This window comes from Centroberyx affinis, unplaced genomic scaffold (assembly GCF_046629955.1).
Source record: "Centroberyx affinis isolate AG114_WGS23_722 - 3 ecotype Tasmania unplaced genomic scaffold, CSIRO-AGI_Caff_v1 ptg003295l_1, whole genome shotgun sequence".
Classification (NCBI taxonomy): domain Eukaryota; kingdom Metazoa; phylum Chordata; class Actinopteri; order Beryciformes; family Berycidae; genus Centroberyx; species Centroberyx affinis.
The window spans coordinates 20,934-44,853 of NW_027281306.1; the positions used below are offsets into that span (position 1 = coordinate 20,934).

At 45.5% G+C, this 23,920-nt stretch overlaps 1 protein-coding gene across 1 annotated transcript in view; it reads right to left on the minus strand.

Annotated features, from left to right (window-relative positions):
- The window catches only part of LOC139660423 (titin-like), a 60,613-nt gene that overhangs the window by 14,697 nt on the left and 21,996 nt on the right, over nt 1-23,920 (minus strand). The window contains exons 10-36 of the mRNA XM_071538566.1: nt 23,602-23,898; nt 22,811-23,398; nt 22,310-22,612; nt 21,865-22,161; nt 21,438-21,725; nt 20,875-21,174; nt 20,301-20,452; nt 19,854-20,004; nt 18,477-18,782; nt 16,041-17,807; nt 15,629-15,922; nt 14,485-14,772; nt 13,858-14,157; nt 12,873-13,207; nt 10,896-12,627; nt 10,282-10,584; nt 8,938-9,249; nt 8,384-8,674; nt 7,370-7,669; nt 6,570-6,711; nt 6,155-6,318; nt 5,178-5,480; nt 4,103-4,384; nt 2,899-3,492; nt 2,121-2,411; nt 1,185-1,484; nt 367-669 (exon numbers count right to left, since the gene is read on the minus strand). Coding sequence (XP_071394667.1) covers nt 367-669; nt 1,185-1,484; nt 2,121-2,411; nt 2,899-3,492; nt 4,103-4,384; nt 5,178-5,480; nt 6,155-6,318; nt 6,570-6,711; nt 7,370-7,669; nt 8,384-8,674; nt 8,938-9,249; nt 10,282-10,584; nt 10,896-12,627; nt 12,873-13,207; nt 13,858-14,157; nt 14,485-14,772; nt 15,629-15,922; nt 16,041-17,807; nt 18,477-18,782; nt 19,854-20,004; nt 20,301-20,452; nt 20,875-21,174; nt 21,438-21,725; nt 21,865-22,161; nt 22,310-22,612; nt 22,811-23,398; nt 23,602-23,898 — 10,983 coding nt within the window. The remainder of the gene's footprint in view (nt 1-366; nt 670-1,184; nt 1,485-2,120; nt 2,412-2,898; nt 3,493-4,102; nt 4,385-5,177; nt 5,481-6,154; nt 6,319-6,569; nt 6,712-7,369; nt 7,670-8,383; nt 8,675-8,937; nt 9,250-10,281; nt 10,585-10,895; nt 12,628-12,872; nt 13,208-13,857; nt 14,158-14,484; nt 14,773-15,628; nt 15,923-16,040; nt 17,808-18,476; nt 18,783-19,853; nt 20,005-20,300; nt 20,453-20,874; nt 21,175-21,437; nt 21,726-21,864; nt 22,162-22,309; nt 22,613-22,810; nt 23,399-23,601; nt 23,899-23,920) is intronic.

A 23,920-nucleotide genomic window follows, 5' to 3' on the forward strand; every position in this document is an offset into this window, starting at 1 on the left:
GTTCTTCCACGTTTTCCCATGGTAATTTGGCTAGCACAGCATAAAATGGTGATCATGGAATTTTAAGGGTTAGTTGCTATGATGACAACGGAAGTCCGGGCGTAAAGTCTGTCACACTTTCTTGAGAACTGTGCAGATGAGTTTGTCAGCAAACTGTCCAAACTCTAGTTCACTTTGGCTATCAGTGAAGAAGAAAACATTAATTGTGCCCAGTGCTGCCATTGGTGGGTAAAGACAACAAACTATATCCAAATAGAAAACAAAGTGTGGACGGTTTTTGAACCCATGCAGCATCATCATCAATGAATCCCCCAAGCAAACCTTCCCGTTCTCCCAGTGAGTGAACATGAAGCCTGCAGAACATACCGATGGGATCCATGGCCACGGTGATGGCGGAGCTCTCGCTGGGTTTGCCGGATCCTCTGGAGTTGATGGCGGTGATCCTGTGTTCGTACTCCAGGCCCTCGATCAGACCGGAGGACCGGTACCGGGTCATGGTAACGGGGTTCTTGTTGATCCTCATCCACCTGTCTGAACGCGCCTCCTTGCGCTCGATGATGTAGCCGGCGATGGTGGAGCCGCCGTTGTCCTCGGGCGCGTGCCAGGTCAGGGTCATTCCCTCATGGGTCACATCCAGCACCTCAGGTGTGCTGGGAGGTCCAGGGATGGCTGCAGAGAGAGAGGGAGAGGGATGGAGGGAGAGAGGGATGGAGAGGGAGAGAGATGGAGAGAGAGGGATAGACAGGGAGAGGGATGGAGACAGAGAGGGAGGGAGAGAGAGAGGGATGGAGAGGAATTGAGAGAGAGAGGGATGAGAGGGAGAGAGAGAGAGGGATGGAGAGGGAGAGAGAGAGAGGGATGGAGAGGGAGAGGGATGGAGAGAGAGAAGCAGAGGCAGAAGTGGGAAAGAAAGAGAGAAGGTATGACGGATAGAGAGACAGAGAGAGAGAGAGAGAGAGAGAGAGAGAGAGAGAGAAGGGAAATTAGATAAACTTATCTTTCTTTTTCAATAGGATAAAAAATATATGGTTAAAACTAATAGCAAATTATAAAATAATGTCATTTTAACAATTCATTGCTGGGGACCCCCTGGAACCGGCTCAAGGACCCCCGGTGGTCCCCGGACCGCACATCGATAACCACTGATGTAATAAATCCACGACAGGGGTCAGAAGAGAACTTACTCTTGGCGCTCTTGCACTCCACCACCTCGGACTGCAGGAAGCTGCCGAAGCCAAAGCGGTTCATGGCGGCGACGCGGAACACGTACTCGGTCCCCTCGCTCAGCCTGGTGAACTTGAAGCAGGGCCGGGTCACCGACTCGGACACGGTGCTCCAGCCGGGCCGGTGCGCGTCCCGCTGCTCCACCACGTAGCCGCTGACGTTGGCGCCGCCGTCCTTCTCCGGAGGCTCCCAGCTGACGGTGACCGACACGCCGTCGACCTCGTCGATCCTCACCGGACCCACCGGGACGCCGGGTTTGTCTGGGAGGCGAGGAGACGGTCGGTTAGAGTCCATCGTGTTGTGTGTGATGTGAACATTTACATAAACTGCTAAATCTCTCGAAACTCATTTCTATAGAACAACATACTTGTATATAACAAGGTTATTATCTGTATACTTTATTGTTAACTGAAATAAAAATAAAAACGAGGCTTTACAAAAAAAGATAACTAACTGAAACTGTATTGTGTGTTTACAAAACTAACTAAAATAAACTAAAATGATAGAGAAAATGTCTTTAGTTTTTGTCTTTGTCAATTTATTTCATACATAAGCCTAGTATTTTGGGTGGATATGAAATCTATCTTCCAATTTTTTTTTTTCAATTTTTTTTTTACCTTTTTGAATCTCGCCCCTGACAAATACCCCATATTACAAAAAAAGACTAAAACTAACACTGAAACTAATAAAAACTAAACTAAAACTAAGCATTTTCAAAAAATAAAAACTAAACTAAACTAAGTAAACCCGCTTTAAAAAATAATTAAAACTAAACTGAAATTGAAAACAAAAAGTCAAAACGAAATAAAAATAAAAACTAATGAAAAATGCAAAACTATAATAACCTTGGTGTATAACCATCGTTTGCATGTAGAAAGCGAACAGCATCCGCTTACCGAGGATGATGACTTTGATGACCTCAGTTGCCATGCCGACGCTGTTCTTCACCTCCAGCATGTAGTCTCCCGTGTCGTTGATGGTCGTGTCGCGGACGGTGAGGTGGGTGTATTTGCCGTTGCTGTCGATCTTGATGCGGTCCAGGCTGTCCTTCATCTTGGCGCCTCCGAAGAACCAGGAGCAGACGGGCTGCGGCCGGCCGCGGATGGGCAGGTTCAGGTCGATGGGTTTGCCGCGGTGAACGTGGACGATCTTCTGAGGGATGCTGGTCAAGTCGATCTTGGGCATCACTGGAAAAGGAGGATCAAAGTATTGTGGAGAGGTCAGGTCAAATCCTTAGTTTGTCAAATTCTTATTGGTATTCTCACCTGAGACTGTGGCATTTAAGATAAGATAAGATAAGATAAGATTGAACTTTACTTGACAGCATGATAATGTAACCAATTTTTCTGTCATTTCATTCTATTTGTGTTATTTATTTTCTGTGGATGTCTGGCTATGTATAGTGTTTATATGTGTTCTGTTGGACCTGTTTGGATCTATGATATAATGTGAAAAATTACAATAAAAAGACCCTGATCAAAAAAAAAAGATTGAACTTTACTGATCCCCTTGGGGAAATTCAGGTGTCACAGCAGCAATTGACAAAGGTGAACCTGATGCAACTCCATGCTAAATCTGACAAAGCAGATCTACGGCCGACAAAGGCGGCTGAGAATGTCCTAAAACAGCCACCGTACCGCGGTGATGTCAGGACGCGGACGGGTGTCGCCGTACCTTTGATCTCCTGGATGGTGACGGGAGTGACCATGTCCATGGGCTCGCTGACCCCCCTGCTGTTGGCGGCCCGCACTCTGAACAGGTACTGGTCGTTCTCGGTCAGAGACTGGACGGCGTACTGGGACACCGAGGCCTTGACGCTCGCCACGGCGCTCCAGCGGTCCGACCCCACCTTGCAGGCCTCGACCACGTAGCCCGTCAGCCTGCTGCCGCCGTCGTGCAGCGGCCTCTCCCAGCGCAGGACCGCGGTGGACTTGGTGACGTCGACCACCTGCAGGTCCAGAGGGACGGACGGGACTTCGCACACCAGCACGGACTCGGCGGTCTCGCAGGGCTCGCCGATACCGTAGATGTTCTCCGGCAGAACTCTGAAGAAGTAGTGCGCCCCCTCCTCCAGGCCGGTGATCCTGAACAGGGTCTTCCGGCACTCGGTGGTGACCGTCTTGTAGGACTTCATGTTGGCTTCGCGCTTCTCCACGATGTAGTTGCTGACGTGAGCGCCGCCGTCGATGCTCGGGACGTCCCAGGTGATGACGACGGACTCCTTGGTGTAGTCCTTCACCTTGACGGAACCCGGAGGCCCGGGAGTGTCTGGAGGACAGGAACGAGCGAGGAACAGATTAAATTACCGTTTGAGAAGACGGTGACTTATTTTATTTCATCACCTCAATACATAGGACTCTTTACAAGGAATCTGAATATAAACAATCATATTTATTGTAAAGTATTCCAATAATCAGTAATAATAATCAGTCTTCTCTGTTAAAGGAGCAAAACTATGGAACTGTCTGCCCACTGAGCTGAAAATGCAACACAATTTTAATGTTTTTAATAGAGGTATTACATCATGGCTAAAAGAGAAACAACATTGTTCTCACACTTAATACTCCTGTAGACACACCTGTATTTTGTATTTTGTGTATTTGTGGGTGTATTTTATGTCCTTTTTTTTATTTTTTTCTTCTTGCGTTTCTTATCTTTTTTCTTCTTTCTTTTCTTTTTTCTATTTTAACTTCTTACAAAAAAAAGCCTCCTGTGGACAGGTGTTGTAAATTAGCGTTTCGCTACAAACACTAAACACAGAGCATCTGGTCCTTGTGCATAAATGTATGTTACAATTCTAACACTAGTAGTCATATCTTCCACACATCAGTCAGTGCATTTCTTATGTTCTGACCCCTGACCCCCTGCGTGACCTCACCGTAGACTTTAACCAGGATGGTGGCGGTCTTCTTGCCGGACGGATTCTCGGCCTCGACGACGTACTTCCCGGAGTCGTAGCGGTCGACCTTCTCCACCAGCAGGGAGGTGTAGCTGTCGGTCGTCTCGATGAAGCCGCGGCTCTGCAGCTCCACGCCCTTCTTCCTCCAGGCCAGCACCGGCGTCGGCCGGCCGGACACCGTGACGAACAGCCTGAGCGTTCCTCCGGCGCGCAGACACACCGTCTTCTTCAGGTCGTCAGGCAGCTCCAGGTCCGGCATGTCTGGAAGGGGGGGGGGGGGGAGTCAAGAGTCAAATAATCTAATAATACGATGTAATGTGTCATGAATACATGGCTGTCACCTGGAAAAACAAGCAGTTTTTCTATATTCTTAGAGGAGACAGGATTTTCTACAGGAATGTAACACTTAATTTGATTCAACTAATATCAGGTGACAAAAAGTACAAGTTCAAGAAGTGTCACTTGCCTATTTGCTGCATCTCTACAGACTATGTAACCCTAAACATTAGCCTGATCCTAAACCTAACCTGAACCTGACCTCATTTCTAACATTAACCCCAACCCTGAGATTAATCCTAGCCCAGACACTGAATATCAACAGACACATTTTCACACTATTGTATCACCTGAAACTCTGTAGACTTTTTAGTGACACATCTCCTTCATTCTGTGTCACTGTCTGGATATTGTGTTAATAACCTCAGTTTTCAGGGATTAATACATTCATCCACTTTGTGTTTTATGAACACTCTATATCTACATTCCCGTACTGTACTGGTTTTGTTGCTGCTTTGCACATCTGAGCTGTAGTTCTATTTACTACTGCCGGACACTGTTTATACTGTTTGTTACTTTATTGCCATTTATTTTTTAAGTACAAGTATAAGTACAAGTAAGTATAAGTACAAAGTAGCATAAAATGGAAATACTCAAGTAAAGTACAAGTACCTCAAAATTGTACTTAAGTACAGTACTTGAGTAAATGTACTTAGTTACTTTCCACCACTGATATGTGATGTATTATTTTGTGACATCACTCCCAGATCTAACTCACCGACTCTCTCCAGCGGCTCGGTCTCGGCGCTCGGCTCGCTGAACTCCCCGGTGCCGTTGCTGTTGATGGCGGCCACTCTGAAGCTGTACTTCTTATTGGCCGCCAGGCCGGCGGCGGTGTAGTCGTTGGTCTTGAGCGCCTTGGCGGTGGCGCGGTACCACTGCTCGGAGCCCTCCTCCAGGATCTCCACCACGTAGCCGGTGACGTTGCAGCCGCCGTCGTACATGGGCCGGGTCCAGGTCATGCTGATGCTGTGCTTGGTCGTGTCTTTGATGCGAGGCACCGAGGGCGGGGCCGGCGTGTCTGCGAGACAGAGACAGGATGTGGCGTTACATTCATTCATCTATGTCAAACGTGTCATAATTCTTCCTCTCTAAGGAACTGTTTTAAAGATTAACATGAGACAAGATGAAAAGTCAGTGTTGATTCCATTACAGACAGCAGAGCCATTGTTTTCATTTTTATATTCAAAGATTTCAACCTACTGCACCCTGATTTCCCCTTAGTAGCTTCAAAGTAGCTTCAAAGTTAGAAATAATTTTTTTACATACTGTATGAAAATGTCAGATTCATATTCTGTATCTACTGTTCCAACGCTTCACTCAAGCTCTAGCTTCTTATATTAAAATATTCAAACCCAAGAAGCCATTTTTCATGGCGGCACCATTAGATCAATTGAAAAAAGATCTAGATGTCTCGTGCATCATGTGATAAACATTTCCCTGTACTTCAGCCTGACAAGTTTAGTATGTTCGGAAACCTTGGGATCCAGACTAGAAGTTTAAATAAAGTTGTGTGGGTTTGAACAAAACTTGTAATGATGGTCCCACCCGCAGGATCAGCAGTGTGGAAGAGGTTTTAAATATCGCACTGCAACGCTGAAGAAAAAACTTAGATGAAAGTAGAAAGTTCCTCCTGCACCAGTGTAGGTTTTGTGAAGTGTGAGTTTCAAAATAAAAGCCCCTTCAGCTTCTTACATGTAGGGTCCTTGCAGAGGATGTAGGGCGAGGCGTCGCTCGGCTGGCTGTCTCCCGCAGCGTTCACAGCTGTCACTCTGAACTGGTAGTCGCTGCCCTCCAGCAGACCGCTGATCTTCAGACGAGTGTCGTAGATGGTGTAGGTCTTATTCACCCTGGTCCACCTGGAGAGAGAGAGGGACAGAGAGAGAAAGAGAGAGGGATAGAAAGGGATGGAGAGAGATGGATAGAAAGGGATGGAGAGAGCCAGAAAGAGAAAGAGGAAAGAGAGAGACAGAGGGATGGAGCGATGGAAGCAGAGGAAGAGAATATATGCATCAATATTCCATTAACTGAAAGATAAAACGGTGCCACTGGTAATCATTCATTTATTTATTCATCCATCCATCCATCCATCCATGCATTAGTTTCCCACCTGGTGCTGCTCTTCTCTCGTTTGTCCACCATGTAGTTCTTGATCTCGCTGCCTCCGTCGCTCTCGGGCTTCAGCCACTCGATGATGACGTGCTCCTTGCCCACGGCGGTGGCCTCCGGCGTACCGGGCTGTGATGGGATGGCTGGGGGAGGGGGGGGGGGGGGGAGAGAGGGGGGGGGGAGAGAGGGGGGGCGTGTCAGAGGAACGACAACAACTGTTTCCCACTGCTGTGGTTTGTGTATATTTTGTTTTGTAAAAGGAAACGAAAGTAGTGCTTTTTAAAGTGTTTTGTTGAGTTAAACCTGCAGTAAGCGAGAGACCTTCTAACCAACCCTGAAGCTAATGTGTGCTATGTGCAGATTTCATTGAGGCATAATCAAAAATAATTCATGCATTAATAAAAATCATCAAGGATAACATAAAGTTTCCAAAACTTATTTCCAATGTGGCAAAGAGAGACTGGTAACCGGTGAGACTCTGTAGGTACAGTTAGCTTAGCTGTTAGCCTGTAATGCAAGGTGTTTTGCAAGGTTGTCATGAGTAGGTCTCCATAGCACAGTGGCTTTGCTGTGCTTTATTTACAGCTGCGTTCTGGTTTCTGTCGCCCTCTAGTGGTCAGAAATTTCACTTATTCAGCTTTAAGATACCGTTTGTACAACTTTTCACTTTAAACCTTGGCTTGTAAGACAACTTTACAAAATACATCACAGTAAATCTCAAGAACAAGAACATAAGTTTGGTTTTGTTTGGTTTGTTTTGTATCTGGAGTTTTTAAACTAAAAGAAAAGGCCGTGTCTTACTGTAGGCGTTCCTGGCGATGACGGGCTCGGACTCCAGAGGGACTCCAGGTCCGTACTTGTTGACTCCTCTGACTCTGAAGATGTACTCGTTGTTCTTGATGAGCTTGCTGCTGACGCAGGACAGCGTCTTGCACTCGGTCTCCATGATGACCCAGTTGAGGCGGCTGGTCTCGCGGCGCTCCACGATGTAATGTGTGACGGAGTCTCCTCCGTCCTCCAGGGGGATCTTCCAGGAGACGGTGCACTTCTCCTCCGTCACTCTGCTGATCACGATCTTATCAGCTGGAGCCCCAGGCGTGTCTGGAGACAGGGACGGAGGTTTAGATTATCACTGAACAACACAACACTATTTTGATCGTCTTGACTACAACACGCCAGCTGACTGTCAACTAGATCTGTCTCAACATGAATTCAACCAGTCACAGACTATAAAGGGAATCTCAAGTGCTGATCAACAGACTTCATCAGCAGGAAGAAACACAATCCTACATATTTACTTTAGATTATAACTACTAGAGACCTGTAAAATGTATCTGTTGATGTTGCTGTTGATGTCTTATTGTTATTGTGTATGTATGTTTGTGCACCAGGGACCAGATGAACTTCCTAAATGGATAATAAAGTTAAACTTGACTTGACTACATGTGGAATTGTTTCATGAGTCAGTTGCCTTACTGTCCTACAACCTGATCTTAAGCTAAACTTAAACATAACCCTAACTGAAGTCTACCAACAGTCCACTGATAGTAATTTGAGCAGGTCTACTTGACAATCAACTTCTAGTTAGTTGACATTAATTACAGATAGTTTGTTGAGAGTCAATTGAAAATACTTAGTTGATAGTCTGTTGAAACAATTCTTGCTGGCAGTCAGCTGACACTGTTGAATATCTGCTGATACGTAGTTGAAAGGCAACAATGGGCCATAAATCAGTGATACTGAATAAGTCCCAGTGCTTGTCTTTGTAATGATGCGATCGCAGTTGGGTCTTGGCCGTGCGTCTCGTCTGCTCACCCAGCACTTTCACGCTGACGGCGGCCGTCTTGATTCCGCTGGCGTTCTTCACGGTCAGGATGTATCTGCCGGTGTCGTATCTGTCGCAGTTCTTGATGACGGCCATGGCTCTGGTGGCAGTGTAGGTCAGGGAGTACTTCTCTCCCAGCTCCAGCACCTTGTCTCCCTTGGACCAGAACACCTTGGGTTCAGGTTTCCCGCCCACGGCTCCGTCCAGCACCAGGTCCGACCCGGCGCGGATGGTGACCGTCTCTCCGAACAGCTTGCTGTCCAGTTCGGCTCTGGGAGGAGCTGCGGCGAGAGAAGACGACGAGGTTTAGACTTTCAGATATTAATCTTTGTGCACAAAAAGTTATAAACCAATACATGATATACTGATGTGTTTCTTGTAAGGGAGCCATGTTTTTAGATCTAAATCTACATTTAAAATTAATTTTGGGCTCAAAAATATTTAGTCTGGCAAATTGTATCATTGTTCATTGCTCAGGACCCCGTTGAAAAAGAGAGGGGTTCCTGAGCCTATCCTACAAAAAAACACAAATTTCAACACTTACAGTACTCGTCCTTGCATGTGATTGGTCCGGTGGACTCGGAGGGCGCACTGTGGACTCCGGCTGCGTTCTTGGCGATGACGCGGTACTCGTAGGTCTCGTCCTCTCCCAGGTTGGTGACGGTGAAGTAGGTCTCGCTGATGGTGGTGTAGTTACACTTCAGCCAGCGGTTGTCGTCCCACTCGTCGGTGCTGTAGACTTTCCTCTCCACCACGTAACCCACGATTTTACTGCCTCCGTCGTTGAAGGGCACGGACCAAGCCAGAGACACAGAGGAGCGGGTGATGTCCGTCACCTCCAGCTTACCGGGAGGATCTGAGGAGAGACGGGAAGGATCCATCATATTATGTGATGTATTACCAAAAATAATTTTAAACAGATAGAATTCTGACTTTCTTCCTTTACCTCAAAACATAAAGAATGGAAAAACAAAAATCTGTTGAAAATTTATAGGAACTGCACCTCAACCTGTAGGTTAATAATATGTATCTTTTTGTATGTATCTTGTTTTGTTTTTTTTGGGGGGGGGGAATATACCCATATTGATCTGAAATTATGTGCATTTGTATGTTCACCTGTGTGTATGTGTGTGTGAGAGTAGTGGAGATATGTGTAGATGGTGGGGGGTGAAGGGGGTCAGGAGGACACCTTTGGGTAAAGACATGAGGAAAAAAATGTACATACGATCCAGTGTGTCAAATGGAAATAAAATTGCCCCCCCCCCCCAAGAAAAAAAGTTTTAAATAAGTTATATAATTTATCATTTCATTTAATTGTGTTGATTACTAAATGAATACTGTTCATTTAGAATAGTAAATGGAAAACAAAAGGAAAAAAAGAAAAGAAAGAAGAAAAGCACTGTTGATAAAGAAAGAAGACATCGATGTGTAGAGGAAATGTGGGTAACACTTTACAATAAGGGCCACTAAGTTAAGGGCTAGTTAATGCTTAATAAGAATTTGACTAACCCTTAATTAACAGTTAACTAATGTGTCTGGTAATCATTTACTAATGGTGTTCATGTTAACTAAGGTATTAATTTATACATTATTTAATAGTCATCTTTATAAACTATTAAATAATGTATAAATGAATACCTTAGTTAACATGAACACCATTAGTAAATTATACATTAGTTAACTGTTAATTAATTATTAAGCATTGACTAACCCTTAACTTAGTGACCCTTATTGTAAAGTGTTACCGAAATGTGAACATAAGCGATGCACCACGCGGCCTGTAGGTGTCACTGCAGGAGAGTTGTATATAATTTTCCACTATTCTCTGTTAGCTCCTCCCAGAGCAAAGCATATAAATTGAATAAATTCCACGACATGTTTCCCTTACCGACAGGGTTGAGCGCCACCACCGGTCTGGACGCCTCGCTGGCCTTGCTGAGCCCGGCGATGTTCATGGCGTACACCCTGAACTGGTACTCCAGGCCCTCGATCAGGTTGGACACCTTGTAGTGGCACTCCAGGCAGGGCAGCTTGTTCTCCCTCACCCACAGGATGGTGTTCCTCTCCTTCTTCTCGATCCAGTAGCCGGTCACAGCGCTGCCGCCGTCGGCGTAGGGCAGGTCCCATTTGATGCTGATGGCGTTGGCAGACACAGATACCACATCTGGACGAGTAGGAGGACTTGGAGGAACTGGGGCGCAGAGGCAAGAGGAGGTTGAGTGTCAGTGTCTCAAAGTGATGACACATAACAAATGTGAAAGATGATAATCACAGATTTGACACATTCTTAAACCTACCTGAAATAAATATAAATAAAAATGGAATTACAGATAAATGAATGTCTTTCGTTTATCAAAAGATCTTGCTCTGAACTCAAATACATTTGATATTTGACATCATTCATTCTCTAAAATGAACTCCCATAGACTTACACTGCTTCTAATAAAAATACTATCTAAGGAAATACACACTTTTTAAACTGTTTGTGTGAACAGTACTCACCGAACGGATGCTCAATGACAACAGCAGCAGACTCAATGGACTTGCTGACTCCAAACTTGTTCTCGGCACAGACTCTGAAGGTGTACTCCATGTACTTGGTCAGATGGGTAACCTTGATGGTGGTCCTCTTCACGCTGGAATTAACCACTTGCCAGGAGGCGGAGCCAGACTCACGTTTCTCCACGATGTAGTTGCTGATGTCCGTACCGCCGTCGTCAGCCGGTTCGGACCAGGACAGGGTGCAGGACTCCGAAGAGACTCCGGAGATTTCCACGGGGCCGGTGGGAGCGCTGGGTCTGCCAACCACCACCACCGTCACCGTGAAGGTCTTCACTCCGGCAGCGTTCTCCAGGATCAGGTAGTACTTGCCGCTGTCACCTCTCTTGCTGTCTTTAACCACCAGAGTGGTCCTCTCCTTATTGGTCTTGATGGAGACTCTGTCTGTCTCCTTCAGCTTCATCTCCTCCAGCTTCCAGGTGACTTTGGGAGCAGGCCTGCCGCTGATGGGGATGTCAATGGTGAAGGTGTTGGAGGTCTTGCAGGTGATGAGCTGGTTGGTGATGCTGCTGAGGTCGGCCGTTGGCTCGATGCGAGGCTCCTTGATCACCACGGAGCCGAAGGTTCCCTGAGGCTCGCTGATTCCAGCGTCGTTCTTTGCCTTGACTCTGAAGTCGTACTCTGTGTTCTCGATCAGACCTTCCACCAGCATCTTCAGGGACTTGGTCTCTCCGCACACGGTCCAGCGGTCGGTGCCTTTGGCTCTGCATTCTACAATGTAGCCTCTAATGCGGCTGCCTCCGTCGTGCTCAGGCTTCAGCCACACCAGGGAGGCTGTGGAGTTGGTGGTGTCGATTACATCAAGTCTCTTGGGTGGTGCAGGCTCCTCTGTGGCCACGATAGGCTCCGTCATCTCATGAGGTTCTCCCTGGCCGTACTGGTTAACACCAATGACCCTGAACAGATATGGCACGCCGATATCCAAACCTGTCACCCTGATCATCTGGCGAGAGGACTTGGAGCTGACCTCCTGCCAGGCCAGGCGACTGGCCTCACGCTTCTCCACGATGTAGTGATGGATGCGGGCTCCACCGTCATTGGTGGGGGCGTCCCACATCATTGTCAGAGCTCCACAGGTAACATCTTTGAAGCTGATGGCTCCTGGAGGTCCAGGAGTGTCCAGGACCTTGACGGTGAAGGTGATGGACTTGCGTCCACTGTTGTTCTCCAGGGACAGGGTGTATTTGCCGGCCTCGTACCTGGTGCAGCCCTCGATGGTTAGAGTCGAGAAGGAATCTGTGGTGTTGACATCGGCCATGACAGGGAGCTCCCCATCTGCCTTGGACCAGGTGGCGAGAGGTGCTGGTTTGCCGCGGAAGGCAATGTTGAGGCTCACAGTGCCACCGTTCTTCACAATGTGTGTCTGTTTGAAGCTAGCGTCTATGTCGATCTCCGGGGATGTGAGTCTGTCCAGGGCCTGAACGGGGTTCGGGATCACGGAGGACTCTCCCTGTCCCGATCCGTTCACAGCACTGACTCTGAACTTGTAGAGCTCCCCAGCCACCAGGCCCTTGGCGGTGTACCTGGTGTGGATGCAAATCTGGTCGTTGACTCTGTGCCACTCCTCCAGACTGGCCTTACACATATCAATGTTGTAGCCAATGATTTCCATGCCACCGTCAAAGACCGGCTTGGTCCATTCCAGAGTCATGGAGGACTTGGTGGAGTCAATGACCTAGAGGAGAGATGAGAGAGTAGTTTAAAACCCAAACCTCTGATTTCTACATTCTGGCTACCTATGTTAAGAACTTTGTCAAGGATTAATGTATTATGAAGGGCCATCTAATGCTTTTAGTGGCAGTTTACCATATTATATGCCAAGTTTACTAGTACATTTTCATTAATTATCAAGATCACTTAACACATTTGACACGATTGTACGTTCTGGCAGGAACCCATGTGGTGTTACCATAGACCTACCTTGACCACGGTGGGAGCGCTAGGAGCACTAGTTGGTTCTCTGCATTTGAAGAGCCTGGAAGTGCTGCTGGCGGGTCCAACGCCGGCTCCGTTTTCAGCCATGACGCGGAACTCGTACTCGTTGCCCTCGGTGAGGTTGGTGACCCTGTGCCTCAGCTCTGTGATTGGCCTCTTGGAGGAAACCTTCACCCAGCGCAGACTCTTCTTCTCCCTTCTCTCCAGGATGTAGTGTTTGATCTCGTTGCCTCCGTCGGTCCTGGGTCTGGTCCAGCACATTGTGATGCTGTTTCCTGTCACATGGGTAGCATCTGGGGTACCAGGGGCTTCAGGTACAGCTGGGGGAGAGAGGGCAAAACTGGTTAGTTATAGTCATTTTAACAAGACTTGTTGAGCTATGATAGCTATAAAGCCATTCATGGTAAGCTTTGGTGGTAACACTTTACAATAAGGGTCACTAAGTTAAGGGTTAGTTAATGCTTAATAAGAGTTAGTTAATGCTTAATAAGCATGCTTAATAAGCATTAACTAACTCTTAATTAACAGTTAACTAATGTGTAATTTACTAATGGTGTTCATGTTAACTAAAGTATTAATTTATACATTATTTAATAGTTTATAAAGATGACTATTAAATAATGTATAAATTAATACCTTAGTTAACATGAACACCATCAGTAAATGATTACCAGACACATTAGTTAACTGTTAATTAAGGGTTAGTTAATGCTTATTAAGCATTAACTAACCCTTAACTTAGTGACCCTTATTGTATAGTGTTACCGTTTTGGTAAACTAAAATGTATTTCAATTTATAAACACTTTTAAAGTATACAAAATGCTTGAATGAATAAATGTATTTTTTTTTTAAGATTTAACCATGAAAAAAAGCTACATTTAAATGCCAAACCACATACAGTACATCCTGTATACATGACTTACATTCTGAATTGTGTCAGTATGTAAGCCTTTGAGTGACTGTACTTACTGTATTGCATCTGTGCGATGATGGGATCAGAGTCCAGTGGTTTGCCCACACCAAACTTGTTGACGGCAGAGATTCTGAACTGGTACTCGTTGCCCTTGATGAGGTTAGTGGCATTGAAGGAGCAAGCCTCGCACTTGGAGGTGACCATGGCCCAGGAGATCCTGGACGTCTCCCTTTTCTCCACCACATAGTGGGTGATGGCAGCGCAGCCATCGTTCTCTGGAGGGTTCCACCACACGGTGCACTTCTCAGCTGTGATGCCGGTGAAACGGATGGGGCCCTCGACAGGTCCGGGGGTATCTGTAGGGCAACAGGGAGCAGAGGAGTTGATTGGCTGAATATAGAGGATATCTGATATACTGTAATAAATTTCATAAAGTTTCATTGTGTGATCTTACAGTTTAATTACTGACGGGTGATCTTATACCTATTTATATTTACACATATTTACTCACTGCTTCAAATTTCTATGTTGACTATTAATATTTTTGTCAAGAGCTGTGATTATTTTGTGATGAGAAGTGTAAATACAAACAGGTACAGAGGTGTGTGTGTGTAAAAATTAGTTTTAAACATAATAAGGTGCTTCCAGCCAACCTTGCTGCAGTATCACTGGTGTTTACTAACCTTGTACTCTGACGTTGACGTCAGCTTTCTTGGTGCCGGAGCTGTTCTTGGCCTCCACGGTGTAGATGCCGCGGTGGTTCCTGTCGGCGTCGCGGATGAACAGGCTGCTGACGCCGATGTTGGTGGTAATCTCAATGTCAATCATGGTCCTCTTGTCGATCTCTTTGCTGTCCTTGTACCAGATGACCTGGGGAACGGGCCGTCCGATGATTCTGCAGCCCAGCTTGACGTTCTCTCCGGCCCTCAGGGTGAGAGCCTGGTCTGCAGACCACTCAATCTCAGGAGAGACTGGAGACACACAGGGAACAAACAAGGACAAATCAGCCATAGTGATGTGGGGATCCTGTTAACGTGAACTGTTACTTATATAATATTTTTAACATTAAGCAGTAGCATAGTATAATCATAATATTCCTCTTGTTGTGGATCTAACCAGTGGTGGAAGAAGTACTGAGATGTTTTACTTAAGTAAAAGTAGCAATACAACAATGTAAAGATACTCCATTACAAGTAAAAGTCCTGCATTCAAAATCTTACTGAAGTAAAAGTACATAAGTATTGGCAGCAAAATGTACTTAGAGTATCAAAGTAAACGGACTCATTATGCAAATTGTCCCCATTTAGAGAGTTATATTTTTCATAAATTATTGGAATATTAATACTGATTTATTGACATACATGTACATGTAAGCAGCATGTTGTCAACGTGAAGCTAATCTTAACAATTTAGCTATACTTTTGGGTAGTCTAATCTATAACAATGCTATTTTATAGTTATTTATTTATATAAAGATGATCAAATGTTTTAAATATAAAATATTGATCTGAAAAGTAACTAGTAATTATAGCTGTGAAATAAATGTAATGGGGTAAAAAGTACAATATTTCCCTCTAAAATGTGGTGGAGTATAAGTACAAAGTAGCATAAAATGGAAATACTCAAGTACAAGTACTTCAAAATTGTACTTAAGTACAGTACTTGAGTAAATGTACTTAGTTACTTTCCAGCACTGGATCTAACTATTACTTGAATACCATAATAATATTAATAATGCACACAACAAAACAAGAGGTAGATGTGTATGATAGGATAATATCCATGTACTTCCACAAATACATGAGAACACGGCATGCAAATATGTACCGCTCTCGTCCTTGGTCATGATGTATCCGGAGGAGTTGGAAGGTGGACTGACGGTTCCCACGGCGTTCCTGGCGATCACCCTGAACTCGAATCGGTCTCCAGCGGACAGACCGGTCACGGTGAACTGGGTCTCGCTGATGTCGGTGAAGTTGCAGCGCAGCCATCTGCCACGGCCCTGGCGCCTCTCGACACTGTAGGCCACGATCTTACTGCCTCCGTCCCTCTTGGGGATGTCCCACTGCAGGGTGACTGAGTCTCTGGTCACATCGATGCAGTTAGGAGTGCCAGGTGGATCTAAGAGAGAAGAGGAAGGAGTGATTTATCCATTTTTGTTTTGTTTTAAAATCATGAAGTAATGCAATTGATGAACAATAAAGAGTATCATATCGATTTAGTTAGTGTGTGTACTCACCAACAGGGGAGATGGCGAGAGCGTGCTTGCTCTGTTCACTAACTGGGCTGACTCCAGCATTGTTCTCAGCATAGACTCTGAAGGAGTACTCCAGACCCTCAATCAGACCAATGATCCTGTAGTCTCTGTTGGAGATGATGGTGGAGTTCACCTTCTGCCACAGAAGACTGTTCCTGTCCTTCTTCTCAACGTGGTATCCCAGGATGGGAGAGCCTCCGTCGAAGCCGGGGGCCTCCCACTGGATGGTCATGCCATCGCTGGTGACGTTGTAGGCCACAGGTTTGCCTGGAGGGCCGGGAGGTTTGTACTGGTGCTGGGCGACAATGTCTGAGGTGTTGAGGGACTCGCTGACTCCATACTTGTTCTCGGCGCGGACTCTGAACTGGTACTCAGTTCCCTTAACCAGGTTGGGGATCTTGAAAGTGGTCCTGACGACGCTGGAGCAGACCATCTTCCAGTTGGCCTGGGAGGTCTCACGCTTCTCTACACTGTAGCAGGTGATCTCGCCACCTCCGTCCTCCTTTGGTTCGTCCCAGGAGATGATGATGCTCTGGGCTTTGATCTCATCGAAGCGGATGGGACCAACAGGCGCAGAGGGGGGTCCCAGGGTGATCACATTAATGTCAAAGAAGTTCTTGATCACTCTGTTGTCCAGAACCAAGGTGTACTGGCCAGCGTGCTCCTTCTTGGCTCCTCTGACTGTCACCGAAGTCTTGTTGTCGGTGGTCCTGAAGCGAATCTTCTCGCTCTCCTTCAGAGGCACGTTGTCCTTCATCCAGCTGATTGCAGGCCTTGGTTTACCCTTGAAGGGCAGCTCGATGTGGATGTTCTGACCAATACGAACGGCCAGCTCTCCGTTGGGGTAGTCAATGAGGTTGGCCTCAGGTGGAATGATGAAGTCCTTCACTGTGATAGGTCCGACCTGGGAGAAGTCGCTGTTGCCCTTCTCGTTCTTGGCGAACACCCTGAAGTCCATGATGGCATTCTCCTTCAGTCCTGTCACTTCGCAGCTGCAGCGCTTGCATGTTGCACCCAGAGTCCAGGTGGGGTCTTCCTTGGTTCTCTTCTCAATTATGTAGTCAGTGATGTGGCTGCCGCCGTCGTGGTCCGGCCTGGTCCACTGTAGGGTAACGGAGTTCTTCGTAGAGTCCGCCATCACCAGCTCTTTAACTGCTCCGGGGGTTTCCGTAGCTCTAACGGGCTCGGTGGTCTCACAGGTGTCGCCCACGCCGTGCTCGTTCTCAGCGGACACACGGAAGAAGTAGGCCACATCCTCCTCCAGGCCCGTGACCTTGTAGGAGGTGTTGGCGCACTCGGCGGCGATCACCTGGTAGGCCTTCATGGTGGAGGCCTTCTTCTCTACGATGTAATTGGTGACGGGGGAACCGCCGTCGATAAGAGGAGCCTCCCAGCTCAGGGTCAGCTTTCCTCTCGTCACATTTTTGATCATCATTTTCAGGCAGGTGGACGGACTGTCCAGAACCTTCAAGGAAACAGTGATGATCTTGGGTTCTCCCACACCGTTCTCGATCTCCAGCAGGTACTTGCCGCAGTCGTCCCGGGTAACCTTGGGGATGAGAAGGGTGGTGGCGCGCTCAGTGCTGTTGATGGTGTAGCGGTTGTCGCCGGCCATGTTGCGGTCACCGCGCCGCCAGGTGACATTGGGGGCGGGGCGTCCCTTCAGGGGGATGAACACCTCTACGTCACGGCCGGCCCTGGCTGTGTACTGGGTGGTCATGGGAACATCCAGGTCCAGATCAGCCTCCTCTGTTGGAGAGAAATGGAACATAAGCAGGGATAAGAACAGAAATAATTAGTCAACAAAATACTGAAAATATCATTAAGACATTAATAGACAACACTTAGAATTAAGTAAGTACAATACTCTTTTTAACTCTGAGGCTGCATGCACTTTATTTTAGCTTGCTTGTTTATATCTTAATCATTATTTATATTTATATTAAATTATTTAACTTATGATATCATGTACTTAAATTTGTTGCTGCATTATATGGTACACACTTTATAGTATGTTATATTTTATGCACTTTACATTTTATCTTAATATGTGTGTCACCTGAGGTTTGATGATGACCAAACACTGAAACTCTGAAGCTGTATTATTATTGTACAGTATGCATTTTATTTTAATAGGTGATATAATTGTGTGTTGAATGTTGAAATAACTGCTGCCTGCTGTAGCTGCTTTTAAGATGCAAAACAAATGATCTCAATAAGGACATTACGTGATTTGTGCCAGTGCCATCAGCTAGATCTTAGAATTAGAATTAGTTATTTTAATCTAATTCTAATCTACTCCACAAAATATTTTTAATCACAACTGTGTATAACAACTAATGTTTGCATTAGTTAGCATATGTATATGTGTAAACAGAGCTATCAAATGTAAAAAGAATCATCTATATAAATACGAACCCAAGATATCCTTGGCCTGCACAGGCTGGTACATCCTGATGCTTTCTCCTTTGCCCTTGCAGTTGACAGCAGAGACTTTGAAGAAGTAGTACGTTCCAGGTTTGAGGTGGGACACCACATACTCGCAGGTCCTGACCTCTCCCGTGGAGCTGATGATCACCCACTCTTTGTCCTCAGTGTTCATCTGTTCCACCACATAGTGTGTGACCTCACTGCCTCCATCGTAGACAGGCTTTTCCCAGCCCAGGGTGATGGAGGTCTTTGTGGAGTCCACCACTCCCAGTTTGGACGGGCTACCTGGCAGGTCTGGACATGACAGGACAAGAATATTGTCAGGAGTTACATGTGAAGACCAACCGTTTCAGAAAAGTTCAACGAAAAGCAATAATAAAATTAACTAAATCTATTTTTCTTATTCATGTGTAAATAAGGTTTGAGGCGGTCAGGAAGAACAGCAGTGAGAAAAAATTACATTGCAACATATCTACGGTAACACTTTACAATAAGTGTCACTAAGTTATGGGTTAGTTAATGCTTAATAAGGGTTATTTAATGCTTAATAAGCATTAAGTAACCCTTAACAGTTAACTAATGTGTAATTTACTAATAGTGTTCATGTTAACTAAGGTATTAATTTATACATTATTTAATAGTTTATAAAGATGACTATTAAATAATGTATAAATTAATACCTTAATTAACATGACTACCATTAGTAAATGATTACCGGACACATTAGTTAACTGTAAATTAAGGGCTACTTAATGCTTATTAAGCATTAACTAACCCTTAACTTAGTGACCCTTATTGTAAAGTGTTACCATATCTACAAACACTGCACTGCAAAAATCTCCATGTAAACAAGTCATTTAGTCCTAAAATCTTAATTTTCATAAAATAAGCGAAGAAATTGGTAACGTTTTATTTTCCAGGTCCGCAATTTCCTAATAATTTCCTAGAAAGGAACTGTTAATTTCTTAGGAAGTTTCCTGGAAAGAACCATGAAATTATCTTCTAATTATAGGGAAAATAGAGAAAGAGTTCAATGGTAGTTGGTAGTTGGAAAGTACCTCCAATTTCTTCTGTTGTTTCCAAGACAGAACCATGAAATTATGTAGTAGTAGAAAATTTGAAATTAACTAAAATTAATTAAGAAACCAACAAGTAACTATATTATATAATTATATGAATAATGACTTCTGATAATTGACCTCTGCCTATAATTTTCTATGATTTTTATCTTGTTTTAAGAAAAATAAGATTTGAAAACTGAATTTAAGACTAAAAAAGGCTTGTTAAGGTGTGTCATTGTGTGTCATTGCCCTGCCCACCAAATAAAGCAGTGATAGTGATGCTGAGTGAAAGGTGAAGGCGTACCGATGGGGTCGTAGGCCTTGTAGAGCTCAGAAGCCTCGGAGTAGTTTCCTGCTCCGGCCTTGTTGACAGCACAGACTCTGTACTGGTACTCATTATTCTCCACCAGGCTGCTGACCTTCTGCCTGGTGTCTCTGATGGTGCCCTTCACCACCTGGTGACAAACACACAGCTCAAGCTTTATTTCAGCTGAAATTTATTATTCACTGTATTACATGCTTCCCCCAGCACTGACATACACACATAGACCTAATTAATATGTTTAATGTTTTGTACAGAAAGGATCACACTTGAAAAAATGATTTGGGACATACAACTTTATATCATAAAGTATATCATCTTTATATCATAAAGTTGTATGTCTCTGCTTTGTTGTCTCTGCTTTTACACTTAAACAAGAATCAACCAATCAACAGAGATGCATCTCTAAAGAGAGGTCAGGCCACAAACCTTGAACCACTGCAGACTCTTCTTCTCCCTCTTCTCCAGGTAGTAGCCGTCGATGTCGCTGCCTCCGTCCAGCGCTGGTCTTTCCCAGATCACTGTCATGGAGGACTTGGTGATCATGGTCACCTTAGGCTTGGATGGCTCGCTGGGAGGAACTGTTGGAAATCAAATTTATAGGTTGGATTAGAAACATAAAAAAAACAATGATACATTGCAACACAGTAAACTATACTTGCTAGTAAAGTAATAGATATATTTTCTTTAGCAATGACACATAGTGACACATTTGTTACCTGCTCAGTTAAGAAAAGAAGCCAAGTTTTTTAAGTAGAATTATTCATTTAATAAGCACCATCCTTCATCTTTACTTATAGTTTCCCATTGTTTGAAGAATTCTTGAGTTTTATGCTGTTGTGACATTTTCTTGAGTTTTAAACTTTCTAGCATCAAGTGATGTTTCCCATTATCTTTAAATTGTCTAAGATTTAATGCTATGTCAGCAGATCAGATCAAACGGTTATGGTGCTTTGTGTGTGTGTGTGTGTGTGTGTGTGTGTGTTTCATTCTTCCCACTTACCAAAGGCGTTCTTGGCGACGATGGGCTCAGACTCCAGTGGGTCTCCAATGCCGTACTTGTTGACTCCACGGACTCTGAAGATGTACTCGTTGCCCTGGATGAGCCTGGGCACGTTGACGATGCAGTCAATCAGTTTCTCAGAGATGATGGACCACATGATCCTGCTGGTCTCCCTCTTCTCCACGATGTAGTGGGTCACCATGGCGCCGCCCTCGTCGGCGGGCGGGGCCCACATGATAGTGATGTTGTCGGCCTTCACCTTCTTGAACTGGATCTCTCCGGCTGGGGGGCCGGGCTTGTCTGGAGGAGGGAGGGACACATTCACAAATGTCAAAATGGTTATTATTGTCATTATATTTACATTACATAGTGATAGACGGGTTATTGACTGATTAAAATATGTCTGAACCAAGCACTGAGTTTAATATTCATTTGGAGGAGGAAATACATTTAGGTAAATCAGTCAGATACTGTATATAATTTTAAATAACTACTTGATCAATTAGCAAATTAAATGACTCAAACTAATAATTTAAGATATTTTTCAATTAATATTTTAATACCTTGAATGAGCAGCCTGACAGTGGCGAAAGCTGATCCCAGGGAGTTCTTGACCTTGACCTCGTAGGTTCCTGAGTTCAGACGGGTGGTGTCCTTCAGGAACAAACTGGTGGATTCAGATGTGTGTTTGAAGGAGAGCTGGGCATTGGACTCCAGCTCCTTGCCGTCCTTGGACCACTCGATGGTGGGAGCGGGCTTGGCGGTGATGTTAAACTTGAGCTCCACGGCAGAGCCTGCCATGTGCTTCACCTCGTTGAGGTACTCCTGAGGCAGTTCAATCTCTGGAGCGCCTGGAAAACAAACCAACACGACGGGCAGGTTAGCACTGTACGTTAAAACAGAGCAGAATATATGTACAGAATGTAGCATTACAGAATGTAAAAATTTTAAAGAGGAAGAAAATCTCTGTTTTCCTGTAATTCCACCTACCGTAGGTGTCCACGCATGTGGCAGGTCCAAGAACCATGGACGGGTTGCTGACCGAGCCCACGGCGTTCTTGGCCATGACTCTGAACTCGTAGCTCTGGTCCTGCGTCAGGCCGGTCACGGTGAAGCGGGTATCTGTGATGTTGGTGAGGTTAGCCTTGGTCCACCTGCCACTTGCACCCTCTCTCCTCTCAATCATGTAGCCGGTGATCTTGGATCCGCCATCGTAGTTGGGCTTCTGCCAGGCCAGGCTGATGGAGTTCTTGGTGATGTCACTGATACGCAAATTGATGGGAGGCTCTGCAGGAACAGACAGTAAATTTATTCTGGTGTTACAGTATCTAAAGACTAAAATCATTTAATATATCAGTCAATTCTTTTAAATTTGCTACATTAATAACATTTAGATTTAATTGATTTTTATATGAAGTTTGGACATCCCACTCACCGCAGGCATCGATAGCCAGCACAGCGTCAGAGATCTTGCTGATGGCACTGACTCCAGCGGCGTTCTCAGCTGCCACCTTGAACTCGTAGATGAGTCCAGGGTTGATGCTGTTGACCTTGTAGTGCGTGGCGCGGATCACCATTTTATTGACCTTCTGCCACAGGATGCTGTTCCTGTCTTTCATCTGGAGGTGGTAGCCAAACACGTGGCTGCCGCCGTCTGACTTGGGCTCCTTCCAGGCCACTGTGATGCTTTCTCTGGTCACAGCAGTGATCTCTGGAGCTGATGGAGCGTCAGGAATAGCTGGAGAGCGAGAAGGAGAGGTCAGGGGTGTTTACATGTTTACCATTAAGGGAGAGGAGACAATAGCATACAACAGAACAGAACAGAACAGAACAGGGAAAGGAGGGGAGGAGGAGATGATGAAAACTGAAGAGAACAAAAAAGATGAGAAATGAGAAGATACACTCAAAACAGGGAAACAAAAGGAAAAGCATTTACTGTAAGGCAGGCTGACAGTGACGGTTGGTGAGTCGATGTGCTCGCTGATTCCATATCTGTTCTCAGCCCTGATCCTGAACTGGTACTCCAGGCCAGTGGTCAGCTTCATAATTTTCATGGTGCAGCGAGCCACGGCAGAAGACACCTCCACCCAGTTGGCTGTGGTTGTCTCTCTCTTCAGGATGACGTAGTTGGTGATGGGGCTGCCACCGTCGTATGATGGCGGGAGCCACATCAGGCTCACGCTGTCCTCTGTGACGTCAGACAGCTCAACGGGTCCCAGGGGAGCGCTGGGGCGGTCCAGAACCACGATGTTCACAAACGACTTGGTGGTTCCACTGGAGTTGGAGGCAGTGATGTCGTAGCGTCCTGAGTCTCCGGCGATGCTCTCACGCAGGGTGATCTTGATGCTGTCGGGGGTGACCTCAGAGTTGAACCTCATTGTTGACTTGAGCATCACATCGTCCTTGGACAGGCTGACCTTAGGCAGTGGCCGGCCTGTCAGTGGGATCTCACACTTAAGGTTGGAGCCGGCTCTGACGTACACTGTGTTGTGGGGGAAGTCCTTCATATTGATCTCGGGAGATTCTAGAGAGAAAAGGAACAAGGAGACTTGTAACTGGGGAAAATGAGGAGTGAATATATGAAAAAAATCCCTCAGGACCTCTAAATATCATATATTTGCACTTTTTTATTTTGTTAGGTTACTAGCAATCATGATGAATAAGTCATGGATGTAGACTTATTCTGCTGTTTCCACTTATTATAAGTGACTCGCTTCTGTAACTCACCAAGCTGGTCTTTGACCGCCACAGGGGTGAGCATTTCCTTGATGTCGCTGAATCCAGCGTGGTTCTCAGCTCTGACTCTGAAGAAGTACTCTGCATTCTCCCTCAGGCCGGACACTGTGAAGTGGATGAACTTGGTTACGCCACACTTGACCCACTTCTCCTGGCCCTTCTCCAAAGCTTCCACCAGGTAACCGGTGATTCTGCTGCCTCCGTCCTGCTCCGGTTTGGCCCAGGCCAGAGACACACTCTCCTTGGTCACATCAGTCACACCCAGCTTGGGTGGTGGGCTTGGTTTTTCTGGAGGAAGAGGAAAGAATAT